The sequence below is a fragment of the Dryobates pubescens genome, chromosome Z (assembly GCF_014839835.1).
Source record: "Dryobates pubescens isolate bDryPub1 chromosome Z, bDryPub1.pri, whole genome shotgun sequence".
Classification (NCBI taxonomy): Eukaryota; Metazoa; Chordata; class Aves; order Piciformes; family Picidae; genus Dryobates; species Dryobates pubescens.
In genome coordinates, this window is record NC_071657.1 from 113,388,344 (window position 1) to 113,403,752 (window position 15,409).

At 47.5% G+C, this 15,409-nt stretch overlaps 1 protein-coding gene across 1 annotated transcript in view; it reads left to right on the plus strand.

The window, feature by feature from the left end:
* Positions 1-15,409, plus strand: part of FRMD4A (FERM domain containing 4A) — a 217,830-nt gene that overhangs the window by 178,593 nt on the left and 23,828 nt on the right. Inside the window, exons 12-14 of the mRNA XM_009900274.2 lie at positions 1,154-1,230; positions 5,373-5,511; positions 11,751-11,892. Of these exons, the coding sequence (XP_009898576.2) occupies positions 1,154-1,230; positions 5,373-5,511; positions 11,751-11,892 (358 nt within the window). The remainder of the gene's footprint in view (positions 1-1,153; positions 1,231-5,372; positions 5,512-11,750; positions 11,893-15,409) is intronic.

The following is a 15,409-nucleotide window of genomic DNA, read 5'->3' on the forward strand; positions in this document are numbered from 1 at the left end:
GTGTTTGTGCTTGTTTTGTTTTTTAGATTTCACCTCCACCAGCAGCTTAATCAGTGCAAATCAAATTACTCCTCCTGTTTACTTATTTCCAGAGCGCTGACACTGGCAAGTGGCTTATCTCAGAGTGGCAGGAGGTAGGAAAGGAACTGCACAGAAGCTGCTGGTGGTAGTGGGAGAAGGAGTATGATCCAGGAAAAGTTTTGTTGGCTCTGCTCCCTAGTGGCAAGGTTACACTCCCCAAGTTATGCTGTTCGCTAGGGGCAGATCAGGAAAGCTGAACTGTGAGATGACCAGAGGTTAAAGCCTGCCTCCTCCTTGTGGAATAGCAGCCTGGAAGCCAGGGTTTGGATTTTGGCTTGCTCATTTGTAAGGAGGAGGCAGTGGTGGACCCGTCTGTGGCAGTGCTGGTGTGGTGGTTTGCAAAACTGACACAGTGCTTTGCAGTCACCCCATCCTTTGTGCTGCTTGTGTGGTCAGTCTCCCCTCCTGCCTGGGGGACGAGGGCTATTTCAGGGCACAGGTGTGAGGTGTAGAGACCATGTAAGCACATCTCACCGCCCAGGAGCCTGAACACTCAGCAGACAGGCAGAGACCCCCCAGGGCTGACCCATGCTGACTCAGGGATGAGGGCATGCAGCCAGCACCCAGGAGACCTCCATTTTACTCCCATGAGTATGTCATGCCTCAGTTTGCCCCTCGGTGATAGCACTGGTTTTATCTGGATACTGTATGGAGATGTCCAGACAGGGCAGCCTAGCAGCAGAAGCAGGAACATGGCATTACAAGGGAAAAAACAATCGAATCCCATTTCTCCTGTGGCTTGCATGTCTTTAAACCGTACTAAGTTCTGCAAAGTGAAACCGCCCCCTCCCCGCTGCCCCCCGGCACCGAGCCCGCAGCAGACGGCAGGGGCCGGGAGGGAGGGAGCCTGCCGCCCCCGGGGCTGCCCCAAGGTCCGGGGCGGAGGGAGGGAGCCTCCCGCCCCCGGGGCTGCCCCAGGGTCCGGGGCGGGGGACGCGGGCGGGACGCGGGGCCGAGCCGGGGCGGAGCGAAGCGGAGCGGGGTAGCCCCGCCGCAGCGCCGGGAGGAAGCGGCGCGGCGGGCGGCGTGAGGGTGTTCGTCGAGGAGCCTCACCCATTTCTTCTCTCCGCAGATCTTCCAATGGAGGCAGCTGGAGAACCTCTATTTCCGCGAGAAGAAGTTCTCGGTGGAGGTGCACGACCCGCGCAGGTGAGCGACGAGACGAGCCGGGCTAAGCCACGCAGAGCCAGGCTTTTCCGTGCTGAGCCACGCCGAGCCGGGTCGTGGGAAGCGGCGCTGGCCGTGACGCTGTGTGAGACTAGCTGCCCTTGTAGGTGGGGAACCCGAAAGCAAGGGGCCACGGGTGCCAAAGTCAGGGGCTGCTGCTTCCTTTCAGCGGGATATTTTGGGTTCGGGTGGCTGGTTTTGAGGATTTGTTTCCCCTTGACTCGTACTGGTATTTTCCTCCCCCCCTCCTCTCTTTTGGCACCTTCTGAGCCCCGGGGCAGCATAGATACGGTGCCCTGGCTGCCGTGCCATCAACCCCCGTGCGTGAAAGGAGGGTTGCCTTGTCCCCGTGTTGCACTTTGGAGCCTGGAGATGGGCGCCAGGTTTTGTACTCACACGCTTCCTTGTAAATAAATATTCAGTAGTGCAGCTGAAAGGAATGGCAGGGTACCAGAGGTTTACCAGCAGGCTGGATGAAAGCCCATCAGTCTTTTTGGCACGGGAGTCTTTTTTTCTTGCTTAAGAAACCTAACGTGGGAGAGAGTGAGTTCAAGTGACTGTGCTGCATCTAATCAGTGCATTCTTCACCCCTTGCTTGTTTGCCTCAGTGGGTAGTTATTGCAGTGACCAGTGTGTATGTTGCTCTTTAAGTTGTGCTCACTAAAAACAATGTCCCTCTTGCAAAGTAAGTATGACTACGACTGATGGAAACCAGCTCTCTTCTCAGGCTGATTTGATGTGCTGCTGGTAGTTGTGTGTTTTGCTGATTGCTCAGCTGTGATCCTGTTTCACCTGTTTCCCATGCTGATCTATGTACTAATATATGTACTTTTCTTAAGGGAATTTTGCATGCAGTTTCTGTGCTTTTTTTACCCTGATCTAAACACAGTCACACCAGTACAAATGGTGCCTGGCTCCATAGGTGCATTTTGGTAAAGCAAAAGCTGCATAGAGCAGTTCCTATTGTTGTGTAGCTCCAGGTCAGCAGGGCCTTGAGGCAGCTGCTTAATATTAAGTATGTAAATATTTGCATGAAATCTAGTGGAGGAAATTCCCAAAACTAAGAATATGCTGGGAGATCTATCAGCAGCATGAGCTGAGGGTGGTGCACTCCATCCCCCACTGAGCCTCCAGCAGTGGGCAAGGTGTCAGAAACACGTGCTACAAGCAACCATGAATGAGAAGTCCCTAAACACCAAGGCTGGCTGTTTGCTGGAAGCAGCAATTGTAAGGAAAAGCAAGCAAATACCTCTGGGACATAACAATTGTGATGATATTTGCAACTTAATGTCATGCATGAAATGTGACCGTGCAGAGGAAATTCTTCTGTCTCATTTGTGCTTGGATGATAGGAATTACTGACACGGAAGAGCTTCCATTTTTTTTATTCCATTGTGCAGTTTCTCTGAATTAACACCAGGAGGACAAAATCAGGTCCCAGGTTGTCAGCCTGGTACTTTCTCACTAAAAGGGAATGAATTCGGTTGATTTTTGTGTCCAGAGAGTACCACCATCCGCGCTGAGCTGGTACTCTGGCTATAAAGCAGCAAGGCATATTGCAGTGGTGTGGTGGGAATCGAGATAGGGTTTTAGTCTCCCAGCCAAGTGGGATGGACTCTTGTGAGGAGTTGTTCAGTGTGTGGAAGAAGAGGAGTAGCCAACACAGTGCATTCCTCTCTATGTAGCCAAACCAGAGCCTGAGTCAGCAAAGCCACACTTGGCAGGAGTGCAAGTATGGCTCCATGGTTGTGGCCAGGGCTAGGCAGCACAATGTATGTTTTTAAGTCCTGCTTCTGTCTATGGCTTCCTGTCCTTAACAAGCCATTTAACCTCTCTTCATTGTGGTTACTTACTCCGTAAAGGAGATAAATTATTTGTTTTAGGGGGTATTGACAGGGTTCATTCCATAGTGCATGTGGCATGTGTGGAGGGAATTCACAGAAAAATCACCAATGGGCCATTGCTCTCAGGTCTCCAAGAGACAGCTCTAAGGAGCAAGTCCACAGCTCTCACCAGCTATGTCTGCAGGCTTTCTAACAGGGTCTGCAGCTTTCATAGAATCATAGAATTGATAAATTGGAAAAAAACTTTAAGCTCAGAGTCCAACCAGTATTCCAGCACTGCCAAATTTTGATGGGAAATGTGTCCCAAAATGAAGAAAAAAAATGAAGTTGCTCATTTTAGGGTGGGAAGATGGATGGCTTGCAGTGTGTTTGTGGGAGTTCAAAAGGAGCAACTGCATTTGAGCAGAATAGGATGGCACCAGAATTCAGACTTCCACCCATGTTTGAGCGCCTTAAAGCCTTACATGCCAATGTGCTGCAGTGGTTTCTGTCCCTAAAACCAATATAAAGCATCCAGAGTCAGGTCCCCTTTCCAGCCTCAGCTTCACGAGTACCTCCTAGCACAACCTTCACTCTTTGTCCAGTGACTGGGATGAGACAGCCCAGCACCCATCCTCATTAGGACCATCAGCCACTGTTCTGTGCATCCAGGGACAGTTTTCTTACAAGAACAATACTCATGGTAGGACAAGGTCTTCTGCTTCACTTGCAAAGGATTCAGCACAGGATAGCACTGAAATAAAAGATCCCACTTGTCTCAGACCTTGTTTGCATTGACTGCAGCTGTTTTCCAGACAAATTTCACTCCAATTTGTAGTTTCACAATTTAACTTTGAACGTGTTTTGCAGCACTGGAAAGACCCTGACACAAGACCTGTCAGCCCTCTCATTGTGCTGCAGGGTTTTCCTATTCTTTCATGCTTGGTTCTGTCACAACTTTCTCTGACCCCATGTCCCCCTCCACACGTTCGTTTCCAGTTTTGGTCAGGGCAGTAGCCCACAGGCACCCAGGGAGAGGTGGCCAGGGCAAAGTGGAGAACCACTGCTTTAGCAGGCTTGAGGGCTTCCAAGTGCTGGTAAGAGTCAACCATCCCTTGCACTGCACTGCAAGTAGAGCTTGTGGGCTGTCCTGCAGTGTCGCCTCCACATCTACGACACAGAGAGTGCTTGCTGGCTATGGACTGTGGCAGCCCCTCTGTAGCATACCCTGCTCCCCAGGCTGTCTGGTAGTAGTAGTCCCTTTCCACCATCCCTATCCCCCTGTGAAAGGCTGTAACAAAAATGTCACATTTCTGGGCTAGTCTCTGTAACTATGTGCACATTCCTCTCACAATATTTCACTATAAGACTCTTCTTAACAGACTGTAGTAGAGGACCTTGTTTATTTGGGGCTCTGTAGATCAGTGGTTTGGTTTACTCCAGCCAGTGCTACATCCCTGCAGTGACAGGGGTTCTGCAGAGCAGGATGCTTGGCACCTGTGTGTACTGGTGCAGTTAGAGGTGAGGGGTAAGGAGGAATAACCAAGCAGTTTTGTACAGCTGTGAAAGCATGGTGAAACCTATCCTGTGGGTTTTGCTAATATTTGAGGACAATGGGGAGTCCCAGGGAGGAAGCATTTAGCTCTTATTTTTCCTGGTTTTATTTTCATTCAGCTAATCACTGAGTAACATTCTTGTCTCCAGGGCACTTACAGAGCCCTCTCTGAGCCTCACAACTCCCTTTTCCCATACCATGTGGCAGGTCCTACTATATCTGTTTACAAGTGGGGAAAATCAAGGTACTTGAAGAGGTTCTTCCACATTCTGTGAAGCAACTATTGATCCTGTAGATCTTTAGTTGTCACCTGGGTCCTAACATGTGTGAGAGGCCATCCAAAGCCAGAGGCAGTGAAGAGTGTGAGAGTTTGGCCTTAGGTGTTTGGGCATGTGATGAGGCAGAGGATTCACACATGCTTTGGCATTGGTGACTCCCCTGTGATATGTGGCCGGTCAGCATCAGCTCAGTCAAACCCAGGAATACATTGTGAACTGGACAAACTGGTTGACCTTTACTATTAGTCCTCTGGAGTTTGCCAGCTTGAGGAGCTCTTTAAATAAATGCTCTCCTGGCTTGATTGCTGTTCTGTATGCATCTTTCTTTTTCCTGTTTGCACAAGGGTTTGTGCAGTAAAGACAGCAGCTTTTACTGTGGAGTCTGTGATAGGTTCTGCCACAGAAAACAATATGAAGAAACCTTGATGTAAGCCCAGTGCATTCTATCAATTCTTTTCTCCTCTCCAGGGCCTCTGTGACCAGGAGGACTTTTGGGCATAGTGGCATTGCTGTGCATACGTGGTACGCCTGTCCAGCACTAATAAAGTCTATCTGGGCTATGGCCATTAGTCAACATCAGTTCTACCTGGACAGAAAGCAAAGCAAGGTAAGCCTGTTGGAAGTTGAAGTGAGTGTTGCAACGAGTGAGTCCTCCTCACTCCCCACAGTCCCAGCAAGCTTGGGTTGAGGTGGTGGCTCCTTTCCTGCCCTCTTTCCACCCAAGATCAAAAAAAATGGCAAACTGACTCAAAATATCTGCTGGCTTTGGCCAGAATTAGGGTATTTATATCAAATTCTTGACGATGGGAGTGAGGATTGTGGGACAGGTTGCATGAACTGTGGTCTTGATCTAGTGCTGCACTGAGGGCCACTCAGTACACAAAAGAAACCACCTTGAAACCAGAGGAGTGTGTGTTCTCCCTCTAATTCCTTTCATTGACAGTAATTTTAGGCATACTTAAAGCAACAGATCACTTTGATCACTCTGAGATCGCTTTGAGACAGAAGAGACACTTCTCATGCAGACACCTCTCTCCATGTCAGCATGTTGATGTACAACTTTACAGAGAAGACAGAGTCTGTACTGAGTGGATACCTTCTTACAGAGCTGCCTGCATTGCCTCCCATCTCTGGTAGGGTGGCAGGAATGTACAGATGAGTGAAACAATCTAAACATCTGGCTACTGCTGAAAGCACTGCCTGCATTTTCAGTCAGGGATTGCTCTCTCCCTTGCACAGGCCCTAGCCCTATCAGGTCCTTTCAATTCAGCCCACTAAACTGGCAAAAAAATTATTTCTTTTTCCTGCTTTTCTCTGCTGTGTCATTTTTATGCCAGTTAAATGAAATGAACTGGCTTGTTGAAATCATTTGAAAGGCCATCAGTGTGCTCTTAGTCCAGCTTGCTCTAAACCCTTCTGACATTGCTTTCCCCATCAGGATCCCCATGACTTTATTGTGAAGTGGGTAACACCTTCAGATGCCTTGGACAGAACACATGGCTACACTCACTTTGACTATGTCCCATCTAATGCAAAAAAAACCCAGGATTCATCTTATTTGCTGTCACCTATATTGAATGTAGGTACAAAACTAACTTCCCACCCCTGCCTAAGTGCTAGCTGGACAAAATTGCACGCACACTTGATACCAAGTAATGCTTTCTTGTCCCCCTTCTCTGCTCAGCACCACCAAGACAATGCACAGCCCTCTCTGTTTTTCTCTCAACAAAAGCAACTCATCAAGCAAGCAGAAGTTTGGGGAGTTTTTTACTTTTAGCCAGATGGATTTGCTGATCTAACTGCAAGGTATTTAGGTCACAAGCAATGAACAAACAAAAGGAGATTCCCTCCTCCTCCCATTTCTTTGTAAGAAATTGGGTCTCTTAAATGCCCAGGACTTCTTTTGTTGTTGTCAGATTGTGTTTCAATCTGATCTCCTCTCTCACACGCCTACAGATAGCACCACCTCTCCAGCCCTCGTTTGTCAACCTGTCCTGTCTGTGACCATGTCATTGTGCTTTGTCACAATAATCCCAGTGGTCACACTGAGGCTTTGAAGTTAAGGCATACAAATATTTGTCCCTTTCTCTTAAGGGAGCTGGTATTTTAGTCTGTTGTCCTCGTCTTTGACACGATACTGTCAAGATTGATAGATGAATCTGTTTTAATTGATCTGTTCAATTCATCCTGCTGGTCACTTCAGGACGCTGTACTCAGATGCTTTGGAAACCACTAAAATATATTCTAGGGAAATGTCTTTGTTTTAGCTTTCAAGGGCTTAGACAAACATTTATTTGAGTTTCAGGTCTCATGGGTTTGCATCCCCTTAATCTTAGCCCCTACTTCAGCTGAATCCCCAGCTTCAAAGGAAAACGTAGGTATTCCTTCCTTTCATGTCCAAACTTGGCATTTCATATAGTTTTGATGAAAGAAAGAAAAACAAAAACAAACTTAGAAGAAGAAGCCTGCTGGAGTTCACATTAGCTAAGCCTTTACTCCAGTGATGTAGATTAGATGGCAAGAGATAGGACATAATGACAAAGCAAGCTTGGACTCTGTGCTCCTTGTATAACTGGGCACCGCTTGGATCCGGACCTTATGCACAGCTCCACTGGAAAACCTCCTTCACCTGATTGTAAAAATAAATAAAATCAACTTTGCCTTGGTTTTGACTGTTTTGCAGGGAAGTGAGGTCCCAGCCTAAATCTTTGCAGCCTTATTCTATGTTGAACTCCTGCCAGCTCATGAGTTCCTAGCATCTTGCTCCCTGCTGACCTATGTCTCCCTGCAATCGAAGCGTAACATGGAGACTGAAAAGATCCCCAGCTTTCCAAGTGAACATGTCAGCAGGCAGAACTCTTGTCAGCTTCACTTTTTTTCAGGAGACACAGGTAGCAAGACTTCAAGGCATGTCTTTGCTCTGTTGACTGCACTGAGTCAATCAAACATTTGGCCTAGAAGCCTTGAGAAGTCCCATTTTGTGGGAATTTCCAGCAGCACGTTCCTCCAAGTGCAAGGCTTTTTCACTGAATGAGCCAGTGGAAAATAGGCCAAGGGTTTAAAAAAAATCACCTGCAGCAAAGCCCCATCACTGTAAGCAAGAGGGGTAAATTCATCCCTAGTGTCTGTCTACTCTTGCTTTTCGCTGATGGATTTTTCTTTATCCTCTGACCCTGTCAGAACAACACTGCGGATCAGTTTGGCCCCGTGCTTTGAAATGACTCATGAATGAGCCAGTCTTCCTCCATGTAAATGAGACTTGGCAGGTCTGTGCTAAGTGCTTTAGAATTTGTGAGCCTGGAGGGAGGCAGGGCCCGAGGGAGTGCTAATGGGGTGTAATCCAGCCTTCCACCATTGTGCTGTCAGTGCAGAGTCTAGCCCAGGCTGCTGCTCAGTGGCCTGTGTGAAATACACTGTTGGTCTGATTCCTGCCGTTGATGAGTGGCTGTCCAAAGCACAAGACCACCCGATGATGATTGGCATTGCTGAAGGGAGCAGAGGCAGCAGATGTTGAGCAGCATGGAAAGTTAACCCTGTTCCTTTCAGGAGATGTTCCATCCCCACTGTTTAGCACAACTACGATGGGATCTAAAACCTTCTCCTGCAGCTTTGGCAAGTTTGATTTGCACCCTTTGTGGAGGAAGCTTGCTCTGCCTTGCTGATCCCGTCTGCTCCCTTTCTGGTTAGTTTTTCCTCTCTCCCACCTCCAGAGACGACAGGCTTTGGCCTTGTATCATTTCTTCATTTGCCGTACGCAGGGCACACTTCCATGCACTGCTGGCTTGGCCTGCTGGCCAGGGCCACACCACCATTCCACTGCAGTGCCTTCACTCAGCGTTTTGGTTGGTGCCTTGTCGGTCAGGTAGAGCAAGAGCGTGCCCTAATTTGCAGTCTGAGTATGAATGGAAATAAACTACAGAGCTTCTCACTGTAACTGTCCTACAAATACAGGAAGACCAGTACCTCGCAGAGCGGGAGGGCAGGATATGTGGGTCCAGAATTGGGATTCATCCTCTTCCTAGACATCTACTGCAAGGACTCAGTATATTAGGTTAGGCAGATACTGTGGCTGATTAGTATGGCAGTTCCTGGGGTACACGAGGTATACGTAACCCTACATAAATGTAGGGTCTTGCAGCAGATGTACACCTGCAGGGCATAAATCCCCCAGACAGCAGCAGCCTGAAGACTTGTTACCTCCAAAGATCTGGTATTGCAGCAAGACAGCAAATTATGCTCAGGCTCCTTATCAAGATTGCAGCAGCAGGAAATCTTGTTAGGTAAAAAGTTACTTTCCTCTTCACCCAGAGCTAAAGCTGTCTGGAGAACATATTTCACAGACCTTTTTTCTGACCAGAAACATCAGGTAAAGGAATCTAAAAGAGTGCTGTCCTTCTGGGGCTGATTTTGGGGAGGAGCTGCTGAAAATGAGAAGTAACTGGTTGTAACAGTGTCAGTGGTGGGTGCCTGATATGCTCTGATACCTTGGCAGGTAGTTCAGCCTCTGCACTCAAATGAGTGAGAGCACACACCCTGTTCTTGGGGGTGTTGTGCAAATAAGCTTGTGAGGCATTTGAGTACCTCTGAATGGCAGTGGTGGAGACTAAATACCCAAGAATATTAAATGATGGTAATACTTCTGAGGGTGGTTTTAGTATGAGGCTCTCCCCATGAGGTCATCATATGGAGTCTTAAACTAATCTTAAAAACACAGTGTGTAGCAGGGAGATGTTTTACTGCCCTTATTGTTTCATTGATGTGCAGAGGCAGAGGATCACAAAGAACTTAAGAGGCTTGCCCAAAGCCCCACAGCAAATCGGTAGCAGAGCTGAAAGTGAAACTCAATGTGGTGAGCGTTCAGCCATCATTTCAGCCTAAGCTCTTGTTAAAATAATTTCTGCTTCCTAAGGATGTGAAAAAACACTGCAAATCCCATCATGGCAAGCATTCTTTGTACTCCCATCTTCTGCTAGTTCTAGTGGGAACAGAAAACTCCTTGGTACGTGACATCAATCAGCTTCTGATTTGTTAGCACTGTAATTATGTGCCCATCACCTAACTGTATGACTAGAGCTGAGATTCTCTTCTGGCCTTGAGGTGCAGAGGTGAAAGTTCAGGTGAACTGGGACTTCATCATCCAGTTCGACAGAAGACTTTGTGCAGCTGGAGAGCCTCAGCACTGTGTCCCAACAACTCTCTGGGTTCTAGAAAATAGAAATTGCAGGTCAGTGTCCCTGCAAAGCCAGGGTAATTAGAACTCAGCAGCACAGGACTTCTGAGATTTGGATGATGGGCTGAGCTCCAAGCTCCTCCATCTGTGACTAAGGAGCTCATATGAGGGTCAGCAAGCAAGAAGCCGATGTTCAGGTCAGTGATAAAATAGCAACCATCTCTGTGTGCCATGTTAGACAATGAGCTTCTTCATGCTTGTCAGTTCCCTTCTTATTAGCATGCCTTGTTACCTGAAGTGAATTCAACAACCAATACATCAAATAGAGCTCAGAGCATAAGCATTAGCTCAGAAGAGGCAGGAGGAAATTTTCCATGTGGACAGATTATTCCACAATGGCTTAATGAAAAGTTTCTTTATATTTTTTTGTGAAGTGCTTGGAGATGACCCCAGTCACAAATAAGAGGACTAGAGAGGGTTGTTGTGATGTGGCAGTTGTTAGTTTAAGGTAATCCTAAGGCTGTACTGGTCAGCAAAAGGACTGAAAGACACCCTCATATGTAGGGTGCATCTTCCTGGTGGTGCTGGGGCTCTAACTGATGGGCCATCTCCAGCAACTTTGATCAATATTCTTGATTCTTTTGTTCACGTTAAATGCCTATTAGAGGCTGTCAGAGAATGGACTGGAGATAGAGAGATGGTGAGCTGCTCATGGTAGGATTTGTCTTGCAGAGGCAAGGCAGCCACTAGGAATGAGTGAGCCCAATCCTGCAAACAGCAGCTGTTCTCCTTTCATTGCTCAGTGTTGTTAATCCCCTTGTCCTGCATCTTTTCTTCCTTGTTAGCTCTTTGGGCAAACCACATCTGCGCTCACTGCTCAATAAAGATGAAGGTCTTGGGTTATGTCACCTGAACTTTCTGGGCATCTTCTTGTCTCAAATCCTTCCATAACCAATGGAGAAAAGACATCTTAGGAAGTCAGCTCGTCCCCTCCTAAGACAAGTTCATGCAGTATGCATGTTTACTTTCCCCTGGAGATGCCTAGACTGTTGACATTTGGTGGTGTACAAGGGACTACTTGTGTTAGTGTGACCAGTTACTGACCTGGGACTGACGGTTGCTTCTTACTGGAGTAATGCTAATGCTTTGAAGATGTCACTCACAGTAGGGGCATTGCATTTTGCTTGTTAGTCTGGACCATAACCTGAAGATGTTTTCCTGCCAGGATTTTCTTCCAGGTCCTCATGACAGCCTGTTTAAACTACGTCCTCACTCTGTCCTGGCCCAAAGCTCACTGCAGGTTTGGAAAGGCTTGGTTTCCTTTAGGTGCTAGAGATGATCTTTAGCCTTCAGGCTTTGCAGTTTACAATGTTGGCATTTTTGAAGGTTTCTTGTTGTATGTGGTAACTCAATAGCTCCATACATAGTTTAAGAGGGGGAAAACATCCATGGCAAAGCAGAGAAAATAACAAACAACAGGAAGTGATGTCAGGAGTGCACCTACTTGAGAATGTGAAAAGTGCAGCAGTGAATACTGTGCCAGATTGCTTCTATTCTTGTAAAATAAGCCACGTTTGCTGTGGAGGTCTGTTTCCTCCCACAGCAAAAGGGCTTTTTTTCTTCTGTGAGCTTTAAAGAGTTGTCACATCATTACTAATTCCTGTGTCCATGTGCAGTCCAAGATTCATGCTGCAAGAAGCCTGAGTGAGATTGCGATTGACCTGACTGAAACTGGAACGCTCAAGACCTCAAAGCTGGCCAACATGGGAAGTAAAGGCAAAATTATCAGTGGCAGCAGTGGGAGTCTTCTCTCATCAGGTAGGTTCTTTATTCTGTAACTGGAGAGAATATGGTGGGCAGTGCTGTGATGTTGGTATAGTGGGGGGCAGCCAGAAAGTGCAAAGCAAAATTGAAAGTCACTTCCCTTTAGGTTTTCTGTCTGTCCAGGTGTTAGTCAGTCTTTCAGCATGTTGCCCCACAAACAACACAGGCAGCAGTTTCCCCTCACTCTCATTACTCCTGCTCATGTCCTCTTTGGCCCCAGGATGCCATCTCCAACCTCTCACTTCCCAGCTGAGACCTGGTCTCTCTTCACACTTCCTGTCATAATCACACCTTGTTACCCAGCTGGTCCTAAGGTAAATGCATTTGTGAAGGAGCTCCATCCAGCCTTGAGGAAGCATTCAGCCAATGCAGCTCTCTAGGGAAACTGAGACTGGGAATTGGTGATATCCCTCAGCAGTGTTCAGGCAGAGTGGTTTCTTTACAGAATGTACATCTGCCTTGCCTTTGTGTTGCTGGAATTTGCCTAGTGTCCCAGGCTCAAAAGAGCTCTTTGCTAGCACTCTCCAGCATACTAGTGTGGGGACCAGGAGGTTTCTTTTGTGGCTTTAGAGCACCTTCCTGCTATGAGGAAGACGTAATAGACATAATCTGTGAAAGAGACCCAAGAGAAGTTGATGTGGAGAAGAGCTGGATCATCAGAAGACCAGGGAAGGGGAGTTAGGAACTTTTCTGTATTTCTTTGAAACTCTTCTGTCAGTCTGAACAAGCCAAACTGTGTGTCAAACAGTGCTGAATGGGATTCTAGATTGATAGTTTACAAAGAGTTTGAAGCTGCTCAGATGAGAAGCTCTCCAGGAGGGCAGAGTTGCTTATATCAAGATAATAACAGTTCCAGTCAATTAATTGTCCTCTGTTGTATCAATTTACCATAACCAGTTGTGTTGTGTACACCAGAGAATAATTTTCCTATGCTGGACAAGGGAATAAATGCTTTGAAACTGAACCCACACTGGTGCAGTATTCAGCATTGCATCACTGCATCCTTTAAGGCTCTTAAAAGACACAGTTTCCTACATGGAAAATGTCCAGCAAGGGGTTAAAATGTGCAATGCTCACAGAGCTCTGGAGCAGCCTGCTGTGCATTTCCTTGGCTTGCCTGCAAACAGAGATGCCTTTCTGTTCCTTAGGTCCTCCTGATGGAGTATACAATCCACTGTCTGTGCCTCCCATGGCTCAGGGAGTTGCAGTTGCTGAGCAGCTTCACTACTGGCGTTTGGTTGCTGGAGCTCTTTGTTTGTTTAGAATTTTTCCAGCACTCCTGCTGGAAAGTAAATAACATTAAGTACCCTAAGGAAGTTATTAAGGTCATTTCAAGATTTCAGCCTCCTGGGCACTATTTCCAAGTTTTCAAGAGTTACTTGGTAGTAATCCTGTTTTCATGTTAATACACTGACTTTTAGCCTTCCTGGAAAAAACAAACAAACCAACCACGGGGGAGTCTGCCTCTGCTCTTACACTGGGAGAGCAACAGTCAAGTGAAAGCCAGCAGAAAATTAGGTCCATAAAAGCTTTTGTAAGGATGGCACTTACAAGGTTATGCAGGTGGAAACCCCAAACCAGGAGCTTTCCATGCTTTTATTTCTGTATTTTTTTGTTCCCTGCTCAAGTCCCTTCCGGGTGATCATGGGATTTGCAGGCTCGGAGAATTACCTTACTGACTAGAGCTATGCAAAGGCCATCGACCAACTGAGGCCTGGATAGGTGGGTTGGTCTATCTAGGACTGTGTGAACCTCAGTTTTGGTCAAGGTGCTGCTGGTGAGCCAGGCAAGCATGGCCCCCTTCATGCTCCTGTGTTCAGAGCTTTCTTTAGTCGCTACCAGCTATGAGGATGGGGTCTTCACAAAATGCTAAGGCAAGCTGCCACTGTGTGCCTTCCAGCAGCTGTGAGCACACATCTGGAGGGAGGGAAGTGTAGAGAGTGGATGTCAGAGGAGGACAGATACCAAGGAACTCAAAACACTGAATTGCTTCCACACAGTCACCCAGACCCCTCTGCTCCAAGACCCCTTTCCTTCAAGCCTGACTGGCAGAGGTGACACAGCCTTGTCATACTGGACGGGAGGGAGCATTCACTGCCTATCCTGCTGGGCACAGTCGTGGGCTCTGTCCTGGCCTTTGCATTTCCTCCCATTGTCCAAAGATTATCAGCACAAAGTCACAACAATGATGAGTTATCACAGTACAGCCTGCACACTGGAGAGAATAAGTGCAAATGATTAAGTGGCCACAGTAGATTTCCTGGCTATAAATACCCCAAATGACTCAAAAATCACAAAGGCAGAGCTGAATCTCTGTCCCCACTTTCCTACTGTTCTCTGTCCGTTTTTTCTTGGAAATTACTTGTAGCCATTTCCTCTCCATCTCCCTCCACTGAAGGGGCTGTCAGCACCATGAGGAGCACACCAAAGCTGGCATGTCTCCCCTGGGTTTGCAGCAAGGCTACAAGGAAATATTAGTTGTTGGTTCCAGCTGTTACATTGTCTGGCCAAGATCCTGCTGTGCCGTGCAAAGCAGTCGCTGCCCCACATCACTTAGAGCCTCAAGACACAACAGCATGGAAGTGGAGTCTTATACAGGGACAGTGATTTCTCTGTGGCCACAGAATTCAGGGCCAAAACATAAGCTCCTCCAGGATTCCCAGGCCCTTGATCTCAATCTATGCCCACTGCAGAGTTGTAAGTTTTATACTTGATGGTTCCAAGTGCATTTATGACAAGCTTACTCTTTAACTTTTGACCTCATTTGTGCTCTGAAGGGGCCTCCAAAATAGGGCTGCTGGGATTTAGCTCAGGGATCTTCTGCTCAAGATCTCTGGGCCATCCCTGGGCATGGGGGGCAAGATGTGCCCAGGTATTAAAGCTCTGCTTCCATACTGGCATGAACCATAATCAAAGCCAGCAGAGAGAATTATTGTAGCAAAATCAGGTTACATGTAAGGTGGATTTGTTCTTCAGAGCAGCCTGTGCCCTAAGAGCTCTGGAAGTCTTGTAGCTATCAAGGAGTCTCATTACTACTGGGTTATTGCTGGGCTGAACCCCAGACTGACTTCTTCATCTCAGTGGGCAGAGGAGAGGCCACAGAGGAGCACCTCTGCTTTAGCTCTGCAGATGTGTTTGAGGAGCTTCTGCTTTCCTGAGCCCCATTCCTTCATCTGTAATGGAGGTTTCCTGTTCGGGGGCCTCTTCACATTTGAAAACGCCACAAGAGAGCCCAGCCAGATGGTCCCCTGGCCCCCAGCACTCCATATTCCAGCTGGACCACCCTGGCTGGTGCTGGAGCAGATAAACAGCACCCTGACAGCCTCCAGCATGGCCCCCGAGCATGGAGCTGGTGAAGACGAGTTGCCCACAGAATCTCTTAGCACATCCTGTGAGGTGCAGCTCCAGCTGGGCTCCTGCACACCACAGAGGATTTCCTACTTGTCTGGCAGAGACAAGAGAGAGCAGCTGGCTGGGCTTGCTGGCTGTTGTGTGCTGACATCCTGGTGCA